At 32.2% G+C, this 12,033-nt stretch overlaps 1 protein-coding gene across 1 annotated transcript; it reads left to right on the top strand.

The window, feature by feature from the left end:
- Positions 1 to 209: 209 nt before the first annotated feature.
- Positions 210 to 7,668, top strand: LOC141297522 (uncharacterized). Its single transcript, XM_073827945.1, has 7 exons — positions 210 to 497; positions 2,293 to 2,388; positions 2,506 to 2,662; positions 2,783 to 2,865; positions 2,958 to 3,031; positions 7,063 to 7,317; positions 7,593 to 7,668. Exons 1-7 carry the CDS (start codon positions 210 to 212, stop codon positions 7,666 to 7,668), a joined length of 1,029 nt encoding a protein of 342 aa, XP_073684046.1.
- Positions 7,669 to 12,033: the final 4,365 nt, after the last annotated feature.

The raw sequence follows: 12,033 nt of genomic DNA, 5'->3' as shown, positions 1-12,033 counted from the left end.
TTCAGTTCAGCAGCAGGAGACACAAGAAGTCCTGCTGTTGAAGATGGAAGCTCCTCTGTTATTCAGCTGCTGAGTCCGTTTCTGTTCTTTGGTCGCACATACCGGCAGATTTATGTAAGAATTTGATTCCATCTTTATTCTAGGTCTGCATTTGAGTGGTGAATGCTTTATGAACACATCTGGTATCAGTGGTTTTGACAGTATTTCTCATGTTTCAGGTGAATAATAATGGACACCTCACATTTAACCAGGATTCATCAGCATATACCCCCTACTCATTTCCCTCTAATGGAAGTCAAGATATAATCGCTGGTCTCTGGACTGACCTTGACAACCGTGTGAAAGGTGTTGTTTCATATCAGCAGTACACTAATGGAAGTGTTCTCACAAATGTCACTCAGGATATTAACACATATTTCCCAAATCTGAACTTCAACGCTTCTTGGGTCTTTGTTGCAACTTGGAATAAGGTCGCTTACTTCAACTTAACTAACACAGTAAGTGCCATAGGCCTATTCATCTGGAATGTGATTGTTTTTACTTTATCCACATTTCAGTTTCAAAAATCTTTGGTAACACTTTATAATAACGTTCAGTTGTAAGTCTTTTATAAGTGATTAGTTAATGATGAAATAATCATTTGCAAAACATTCACAAATGATTAATAAGTGATATGCTAACAATTTGTGTATGTTTTGTAAATTAATTTATTAGTCAGTTACAAGGTCATTTAAAAGTAATTAGTTAATGATAAACAAATTATTTACAAAACATGACTGTGTTTATAAATTATTAATAAATGATATGTTAATTTTATTTTAAGTAATATGCTAACAATTTACCAATCTGTCGTAATTATCTTAAAAATAGCATATAATAAAATAATCAAACAGATCCTTAGTAAATAGTAAAAAAAAAAAAGACTAGTTAACCCCTTAACTGTCACCCCCCATTTTTTAAAATAGACTTGAAAGTTCACTATCCAAACTTAAATTGTTGTAATCCATGAACACTTTGAAATACCGATGTAAGGTAGGTGACTTTTTTGTTAAGAAAACAATCAGCAGATTATTGCAGAAGCGGAAAAAAGTAATATTATTAGTATTAACAAATTACAGAAGTTTAAATTTACTGTAAAGAAAATACACTATGCAATTTTTATTATATTTTATATAAAATACATATTTTACATAACAGGTTTTATCCTAAATTTAATATCAATTTGAAGCCTTACATCTAAATAAGTTATTCCAAATTTTAAGTTGATATGAAAAAAAAAAAATGTTCTAAAGTGTAAACAATTCATCATTTGTAAATGTGTTACACATCATTTGTAGATCTTTCTTACATGTTAAAATGATCTGGTGTATATAAGACATTTACAACGCTTTCTGCATCCCCTAATCTAAAGTGTAAACTACTCATCAGTTGTAAATGTTTTACAAACCTTCTGGTTCCAGGTTGTGTGTGTATCATGTCGGTATAAAGACCTTTGAATAATGAGTCAAACATTTACAAATGATGAATTGTTTACACTTTAGATTAGGGGATGCAGAAAGATTTGTAAATACTATTCATGATGCGATCTTCAGAGAAGGATAAAAATGTAAATGACTGATATTTTAATTATTTTTAAGTGACAAATGATATATTAACCACTTACTAAGGATCTGTTTGATTATTTCATAATATGCTATTTTTTTAAGATAAATTAGGACAGATTGGTAAATTGTTAGCATATTACTTAATAATCATTTGTAAACGTATAATCCTGTTTTGTAAATATTAGTTCATCATTATCTAATCACTTGTAAATTATTCATAACTTAATCTGCAAAACATAGTTAAAAATACTAACATATCACTTATTAATCATTTATGAATGCATAGTCATGTTTTGTAAATGATTAGTTCATCATTAACTAATTACTTGTAAATTACTTGTAAATGAATTAACAAAACATACACAAATTGTTAGCATACCATTTATTAAACATTCATGAATGTTTTGAAAATCATTATTTTATCATTAACTAACCACTTATAAATGACTTACAACTGAACGTTATTATAAAGTGTTACCAACACTTTTAACACATTAGACCACAAAGACAGAGAAAATAATAGTAAAATAATAAACTGTAAAAATATAGTTTTTCAGTCAGTAATGCTCATACAAAATAATATTCAGTCATTGAAAATTTTAATTTTGTAATAAATAAATGCAGATCAGAACAGTGAATGCTAAGTTTAAAGTGATTATATTTTTCCTTTTATTTTTTATTTTTGCAGGAAACATCCTTTCAAGTGCTTTTAATTTCAGGCAGCAATTATTCATTTATTCTGATGAATTACGGTGACATTGCTGTAACTGATCATCCAGTGCAAGTAAGTAAATACTTGTTTCCTGTATTGTGAACAAATTGTTACTAGTCACTATTGCATAAAAAATATAAACTCTTTAAATATTATTTATATGAATATTTTTTTTTTGCATACTTTCAGGCTGGTTATGACACAATAAACTCCACACAGTACTTTGTAATTCCTGGATCAAACAGCGGCAGCTCCATCTCAAACCTCAGGAACTCCAGTAATGTCAATGTTCCCGGTCGATGGGCCTTCAGAGTGGACAGTGGATCAAGAAACAGCATCTTGAAAAGTAAAAGTCTTATAATGTTTTGTTCAATTTCATATAACCCCATAAAGTTTTAGTATGATTAATGTCAACAAATACAAATAAGCATTTTGGGTGTTTATGTGTGTGTTTTTTTCCTTTTAGACAATGTAGTTGGATTTCAAGTGAGACTTTCCTCATTTTCAGACCTAACACAGAGTGGCAACATTGAAATAGTTTTACAGCAAGTATGTCATGCTTACTACGAATATTTATACAAAATATGGTGCTAATACAGAATGCATGGAAGCTTTGATTTGTTTGTCCATCTGTGTTTCAGATTAAAGAGGAGCTGGTCAAGTTCGGTCTACCAAACAGCATCGAGCTGAAGTTAAGAAAACTGCAAAAGATAAAGTCATAATTTTTTCTCCTTCAGGAAAAAAGTAAAACTGGTTTAGCATCTGACAACAAATATCCCTGATGACTAATGAAGTAAAAGCTTCCATTTTTCTTCAAGGTGGATTCATTTAAAGGATTAAAAAAAGACACAAACCAGTATAAAAGTATAGAAGAGGTCTGTCAGTAATCATCACTGATCCTCCTTTTTCTCTGCCCATCAATCATGTTGTGTGTATCAAATGTCAGCTGATGAAGTTTAAACTAACAAATCTTTAATGAAAGCAAATCTGTTTTATCTCATTTACCTTCATTAGAACCAGAACTTATAAGGATACAAAAACTCCACTAGTATAATGTACAGTATACTTTGCAGTGTACATCTGACAAATGCATCAGGCATATTATCTCAACGCATGATTCTTCCTATACTTGTTTCTGTCCGTAAAATCACTAGTATTTTAATATGGATATCTAAATTTGTGGCTTAATAAAAATAATATTGTTTGACTGTAAGTCAAGATGCCTTTATTTCTAGCACATTATACAAAATATAGCAGAATCAATGATGAAAACTTGTGCTGTTTATCAACTCAGCAATTCCACAGAAGGCAGCAATGCAGTTATTCATCTCAAATCAGTTTGATGTTGCAAAATGAGTCAATTATGCAACAAATTCAGCTATAAAGCACGGTTACAGAATCACATTAGTGTCTTTACTCAGCTCAGTTCAGTTCAAGTTTGGTTTTTATCCAATGTGTCAGTGCTGTCAAAACTGATAAACCATGAATATCAAGTGTCTTTTAAAGCCCAAGGCGATGGTGTCAAAGAACCCAAACTCGACTAAGTGATAAAAATGCAGAAAAATACCTTGGTGACATGACGCTTAGTTGTGGGATACACTCTTAAAAATAAAGGTACTTTAAAGGGTTTTATTAGAGCGATGCCATAGAAGAACCATTTTTGGTTCCAAAAAGACCATTCATTCTAAGGTTCTTTAAAGAACCATCTCTTTCTGACCTCAGTATAATCTGAAGAACCTTCTTCCACCACAAGGAATCTTTTGTGAAACAGAAAAGTTCTTCAGATGTTAAAGGTTCTTTATGCAACAATTTAGGCAAAAAGGGTTCTTCTATCGCATCGTGAAGCCATTTACAATTACAAAATTTACAATATTGTGACACAACTGATCTATAAAGCATTATGAAAATCAGCTGTTATGGCATACTGTTATTTTTGAATGCTGGTCTAGCATATCTGTCAACTACAAATTTCTGTAAGGCACAACACTTGGCTTAATTTTTTTCTACAGTATGTCCAGTACAGTATATATATATTTATAAATATCAATTTGGCCATGAACTTTTAAATGCATAACTATGCCCAAAAAAAAAAAAAAATCTGATTTCTCTTCTAAACGATAGGAGGCCGAATTAAAATAAATGTGAAGGTTGTGACAAGATGATTGATAAGCCAGTTTACGGTGACGGAATATGTGTAATTATGGGACAGACGGTTAAAGGCTAAGGAGTACACCAATATTGCATCATTTTTGTCACACTGAATAGCAATAATTGTTATATTTGCATTATTGTAATCAGTAGGTATAGGGTTGGTATCTAATAGGTAGCAAATTTAATTTATTGTTTCTTTCCGGCTGTAGCTGTTTCCAAACCCCAAATTCGACAGAGGAGTCCATCAAAGACTGAATGATGTATTATTATATGAATGGACAGTGAACGCAGAAACTACAGTATCTTGAAATGTAAAAGTCTCATCTATAGATAATTAATAAAAAAACTCAAACACCCATATCATGTTTCTGTATGATTAGTGTCAACAAATACAAATTAGTTTTCAGATGCTGTGTGTTTTTCCCTTTAGAGAATGTAGCTGGATTTCACCTGAGGCTTTCCTCATTTTCAGGCATAGTCGCAACATTGAAATGGTTTTACAGCAAGTATGTCATGCTTACTATGCATATTTATACAAAATATGGTGCTAATACATGATGCATGGAAAGTTTGATATGTCCATGTGTGTTTTAGATGAAACAGGACTGCCAAACAGCATTGAGCAGAAGCTAAGAACAGTGCAAAAGATAAAGCCGTAATTACAGTCTCCTCCAGAAAAAAGAAAAGAAAAGAAGTAAAACCAGTTTGTGTAGCATTTGACAACAAATATCTCCGATGACTAATGATGTAAAAGCTTCACTTGGTTTCATTTAAAGGATTACAAAGGACACAAACCCACATAAAAGTATCACGTGCTGTGTGCATCAAATGTCAGGTGCAGAAGTTTAAACTATCCACATCTTTAATGAAAGGAAAACTGTTTGTCTCATTTACCTTCATTAGAAGCATAACATATAATGTACAGTATACTTAGTATACTAAGTCACTTTGAAAAAAAGTGCCTGCCAAATGCATCAATGCTATTTTTTATCTCAGTGTTTGATTCTTCTAGCTTCTTTCTGTCTGTATAGCATTTTTAATATGGGCATCTTAACAGCTTCACAGTAATAAACAAGAAAAAAAGCTGAATCAATGATAAATGATGAAACGTATGCTGTTGATCAGCTTTTACAAGACAGTGTCATTGTTCAGCTCACTTCGGCTTAATGTTGATTTAGTTGTAAAGTAAATCAATTATGAAAAACAATTATAGAAGGTGGCAATGTGTGCAATTTATCTCAAAGCAGGTCAAAGTTGGAAAATTGGTCAATTATAAAACAAATTCAGCTGTTGAGCTGCCTTACATAATGACAGTAGTGCCATTGCTTAACTCAGTTCAAGTTTGGTTGTCACCCTGTATAATGCAGTCAATCCAATAATTGATGAGTATCAAGTGGCTTTTAAACCTTAAGCAAACCAAAGGCAACAGTTTCAAAGAACCCAAACTCCATCAAGAGACAAAAATGGAGAAAAATAGTGTGTCTGCAATTACCGAATGGAAATTTCTTTTACTTTTATCCTTTGTTGTTTGCATGCTTTGTGGTTTCAGGTACTATTTCCTTGCATACAACTGACTCATTATGTTTTCCATTCGATCGTTTAATCTAAAATGTCATTCTAACAGCTATTTTTTCTCTGCTTAACTGCTTATAAGAAGAACAGACTGTTTTAAGTGCATACTGCTTTGATATGTACACGTGTGTCCATACTGCTTAACTGTAGATAATATTCAGTAGAACTTGCATAATTTTTAGACTGTGTAAACTTACATTTCTGTCTTTTTAATCTATATTCATGAGAAATGAATTCAATATATCATTAAACGAAATTTAGAATAGTATTAACTTTATTGAAGTCGTGACCAATTAAAAACAGACGTGCAACTGACAGTACATTCTTCTTCCTTCCCGGAAAAGTTTACTCATAAACTTTGGCACATTTAAAACCAATGGAACTTCCTGCTAAACCACATTCGGTACAAGAGCAGCTTAGAAGAAGCAGACTGAGGTAAGCAATTATATAAACTAAATTATATAAATATTATATAAATTATATAAAACTAGAGATGTAAGTGTAACTGTATAGAAAAGGGTGTGTAAAGTTTTGAAATCATGAATTTCAAATAAAAATCTAAAAAAGCAAACTAATATTGACTGATAATCAGTATATTTGTCACCTGTTATTATAACAGTGTGTGTTACTACAGTACACATTGCGGTACAAATTAAGATAAATATTTACAATAGTCCAGTGTTTGATACCTAAATATTAGCTGGTTTTAAATTGCTGTGAATGACTCTGATTTGTTGTAAGGGTTTTTATTAAGGGAGATTGTAGAGTGACATTGTTGTAACTGCATTTATAATAATGTATGATGCTTTAATGCTCATTACAGAAGAAGGACTTCTAACCTACATTCTGTTTTTTCCTGAATCATCATGAGACTTTCTGCGCTTTCACACCTGCTGGTGTACATATCAGTCCTGTCACTCAGTAAGGCTTTGTTCCTTTTTGATTTTCAGTGTTAATGTGTTTGTAAAAGAAAATCTGATTTGTATTTTTCTGAATTTACTCATCTCTCTTTATCTTTAACAGCCAGTGCACAAACAACTGTAATTCCATTACCAACATCTGCAACAACGACAATTCCATTACCAACATCTGCAACAACAACAATTCCATTACCAACATCTGCAACAACGACAATTCCATTACCAACATCTGCAGCAACAACAACACCTGTGACAACAACAGCATCTCCAACAACATTAATTCCATTACCAACATCTGCAACAACATTTGCATCAATAACATTTCCAGGAACAACATCTGCGTCAACAACACTAGCAGGTAATTATGGACCTTTGAATTAGAATTTGATCTTTGGTGTTAACTGAATTAAAACAAAAAGGACCTCTGGCATATTTTATGTATCATAGAAATAGTTAATAATCTAAAGTTGGCATGAAACAGACGTTAAGACTTTTTTCTTCCCTACTGTGACATACATCAGAGTGAAACTGTTTCTCGAACAAGAAAAATGTAGGGCGGACTTAATTTTGTCCATCAGGAACTGAATGGATCGTTGTGGTTTGCTATTGGTCGGTATTTCATGTGATTGACAGGTTTTCCCGCCCTTGTGCCGGTAAACACTTCATCCAAACAGAGAAGAGATGTTGCCGCAAAGAGGGCAAGGAATGAAGATTATGAGGGGGCATGAATAAAAAATTAAATAAAATAATAATAATAATTATATATATATATACAGTCAATCCCGAAATTATTCATACCCCTGGCAATTCTGACTTAATTACTTTTATTCAATCAGCAATTTTTTTTACACTGGAAATTACACAGGCTTCTCCCAAAAGATAATAAGATGATGTAAAAGAGGCATCATTGGTGGACAAATATTTCTCAGCTTTTAATTTACGTTAGAACAAAAAGTGGCATTTCCAAAATTATTCATCCCTTTACAAACTGTCACAGTCTATGGGAAAATACCAAGTTCTATACCATTCCAAACAATGTTATGATGCTTTCATTTAGCTATACTAGAAACACTCATGTACAACATATAGTATCAACAAATAACTCAACATTTGTGTGTATGTGTGTTTCCCTTTAGAGAACGCTGTTGGACTTCAAGCGAAACTTTCCTCATTTTCTGACCTAACAGATCCTGGAAACATTCAGGTCGTTTTACAGCAAGTAAGACATTAACACGACTATTTATACAAAGTGTATTGCTATTGGAAAACATGGGAAGTCTGATCTGTTTGTCCATCTTTATTTTCTTTTAGATAAAACAGGAGCTGGTCAAGTACGGTCTGACAAACAGTGTTGAGCTGAAGTTAAGAAAAGTACAAAAGATAATGCCATAATAGCAATCTACAATTGTTTTCCCATTTTATTAATACATTTCATTATAACCCTAACATTTTAACCATTGCTTTTAGAGCATTGTACCAATTTTAGTGAGAATAATGTTTTAATTAATAATAATAATAATAATAGTGTAAGGAGTGAAATTATCTCCTCATGGAATTAAAATACAGTACGAACAGATGGAATGCAACCAAACAATAAAAACTAATCTGAAGAAGGGATCTTCAAAGAGAGCAAACAACCCCACCCTGACCTACCCCCTTCTCTACTTTGAATTCCCCACCTCTCACTCTCACACCTTTCTCCCTAAAACTTTTGCCACATGTTATATCTTGTGAATATATTGTTTTCCCTTCATGTTTGGAATCATTTGAATGGTCTCTGTGCGATTGGTAAAATAGTCTCAATTTCATAGCAGTCACATATACTGTAAGAAAGATTGAAAATATCCATAGAATTGGGTTTGCTGCTAAGGGGTGTGTTTTCCCTTAGGGGCAGATGGGAACCTCCAACCAGGTGCGACCCTTGGTCGCGAGATTTCCTGACAAAACAAAAGGTCTCAGTGTTTACAACTGATCGGAAGATTTGTTTGTTTTGGTCTGGGGTATAAAAGGCAAGTGATGAAACACCACTGGGGGATTTTGTAGCCAGAACCCCCACACTGTATGAGAGTCTCTGGAGCTAAACCTCCAGGTCTCTCTCATGCTGCAGTGTGTCTCTCTGATAGTCAGGTATGCATTTCCATTTTTAGATACTTCTTTGAGTTATTGAGGTTATGTATTTATCTAAATTGAAACTGAATTGATTCTCATTATGTAATTGTGTAATTGGCATGATACATTTTACCTGACAAATAAAATGTTATATTTGACTTATTCTGGAATTTCTCAGAATCATTATTTCTAGTAGATTAAATTGCAGTCTGGAAGTTAACCTGTGGCAGATTCAACTGAATGGGTGTGATTTGGACAGGCATACACGTCGAACGGTCGAACATACCCCACAAAATGAAGGGGTATGAATACATTTGCAAGGCACTGTATATATAATTTGTAAAAGGTTTCAAATCAGTGCTTAGAATAAATAAAGTTCTTGCTTAGGGCACCAAATGTTCAGAAAGGGCGTTGCTGAATGATAAAATCTGTACATATCAAATGACTTCATGCGGTATTTAATGGAGTTTTTTGTATTTTGCCACATTGACAAACCCCACATTTAACATCTAATAATGCTTTAAGTGGTAGAAGTCTCTTTTATTAACTTAAAGCCGACATATAAAATAGATTTATTTGTAAATAGAATAATTTATTTATTATTTAGACAAAAAAATGCTGAACAGTTCGCCACTTAAGCACAAAAGATAAATTAGATAAGAGATCTTTTTGTCCTCACTTGCTCAACAACCTTTTGTTACACAAAAAACAAACAAAGAGTTATACAAACACTGAAGAGTCATTGGCACTATCAGCACTTTTGAATGCTGATCAACCATTTAGATTAGATTATTGGAACTGAAACACACAGCAGCAAACAGAGAAAACACTCTAAAAGTATCTTAAGAGTGGTCTTGTATGTAATATTGACAGACAGACTGAAATACAAATCACTGTTGACTAAAGATCTTGAGAGTTCATCATTGTAATTTGTAACTGAAATGTGTCATTTTTAATTATTGGAATCAACTGACAAGTTTTTTGGTTTGGCCAATGTGTTGGAAGCAAAAAAATGCCCACAGAGAAAGCAACAGTGAAAAAGCAATATAATTAATGTTTAGTGCACAGGTGGTATACCTCATTTCATTATACTTTTATAGTGTTTTTGCATTCTTTTTGGAAAACATGGAATAAAGTTTTAAAGGTTGACATTTGAATTTTTCATTCTGCAATAAATGTCGCAATTGCTGCCTGTTTAAAGTATTTGTGTATGAGGAGTATGGGAAGAGGCTAAATATATTTAACAACTCATTGATATACAAATGAATAAATAAAATACTATAAAAAACTGAGCCGAGACACCATTTGTGTACTGCTAACAGTGATATCACAATGTACTGTATTTTCTGGCTTGCTTCCTTCTGTCTGTAAAATAAACTGAAACATTCAAGCATCTTAGTAACTGGATACAAATGGGGGAAATTATTAAATATCATCTAAGTTATATTTGACACAATCTAATACAAAAGCAAAATGAAAAATGTACTGATTTCCGTAATCATTTGGTGTAGTGCTGGTTACATGGCAAAAAATGCTAAACATTTGTGGTTAGGCAAAATGACATCAGGCATTAAGTCATTCACTCTCCTGTCATTCGACTCTTGACATACAAACCTTGTAATCTAAAATCTAAATGATTTCTGCAGTAAAAGATGGAGATAAAATAATTTTTTTCATTCCAGGACATGTTTCCTCATAAATGTAGGTGTGGGACACGTTTAATACCAATGAAACATCCTGCTGAACCTCATTCGGTACAAGTGCATCCTAGAAGAAGCTTTTCTGAGGTAAGCAAAATCTTTACTTTAATGTTAAGCTCCATAAAGCTATTTCCTCAAATTAGACAATTTATCCTTATTTGTGGAATGGATTGAAATTAGATATAATGAGTATATTTTATGAGTATGTTATATACAGTCAAGGCCCGAAATTATTCATACCCCTGGCAAATTCTGACTTAAAGTTACTTTTTTCAACCAGCAAGTTTTTTTTTTTTTTTTTTTTTTTTTTTTTAGAATGATGTACAAGAGGCATCATTGTGGAGAAAATTATTACTCATCTTATTATTTACATTTGAACAAAAAATGGCATGTTCAAAATTATTCATACCCTTCTCAATAATCAATAGAAAAGCCTTTATTGGCTATTACAGCAAACGCTTCCTATAATTGCTGACCAGCTTTTTGCATGTCTCCACTGGTATTTTTACACTTTTATCTTTAGCAATGAGCTCCAACTCTTTCAGGACATTGTCGTATTACCTTTTGAGAGAAGCCTGTGTCATTCCCAGTCAAACAAAAAAAAAAAAAAAATTGCTGGTTGAATAAAAGTAACTTTAAGTCAGAATTTGTCAGGAGTATGAATAATTTCGGGCTTGACTGTATATATATATATATATATATATATATATATATATATATATATATATATATATATATATATATATATATATATATATTAGGGGTGGGCATAGATTAATTTTTTTAATCTAGATTAATCTAGATTAAATCTTGGAATTAATCTAGATTAATCTAGATTAAAATGGCTAATTTGAATTCTGCTGAAGGCATTCAGAATATGTATGCTACCCAAATAATGACTAAAAGTATAATTGATAATGACTATGATCATTTGTTGATGAAAATAAATTTTGTTCAATTAGATGTACTTGTGTTTACTAACTAACAATGAAATTATTTTTTCTACCTATTAGATTGTGTTTTTTTTAACGTCAACACCTACCCAGCCCATTACATGTTACACCGTACTTTTATTTTGACAGGTTGCCGTGACGTTTCTGTGTCATACAGTATGATATGATGCTAGTTTTCTCAAATGAAACGGTAAAAGAAAAGTGACACTCACAGCAGTTTGGGAGATTAAGTTTATCTGTTCATGTGAGATTAAAAAAAGCCAAAATTACCGGGAGCGTCACGTGTGTTTCAGTATGCGTGTAGTAAAAGCT

The sequence above is a fragment of the Garra rufa genome, chromosome 22, assembly GCF_049309525.1.
Source record: "Garra rufa chromosome 22, GarRuf1.0, whole genome shotgun sequence".
In the NCBI taxonomy this organism is placed as follows: Eukaryota; Metazoa; Chordata; class Actinopteri; order Cypriniformes; family Cyprinidae; genus Garra; species Garra rufa.
The sequence above is the reverse complement of the archived record's forward strand: the minus strand, read 5'-3'. Positions and strand labels throughout refer to the sequence as shown.

Bases quoted from the DNA above. Each gene is read 5' to 3' on its own strand.
- LOC141297522 (XM_073827945.1), top strand. From the start codon at position 210: ATGTTTCAGGTGAATAATAATGGACACCTCACATTTAACCAGGATTCA. The intron at 2,389-2,505 runs GTAAGTAAATAC...GCATACTTTCAG, and splicing joins TAACTGATCATCCAGTGCAA to GCTGGTTATGACACAATAAA. The intron at 2,866-2,957 runs GTATGTCATGCT...TCTGTGTTTCAG, and splicing joins TTGAAATAGTTTTACAGCAA to ATTAAAGAGGAGCTGGTCAA.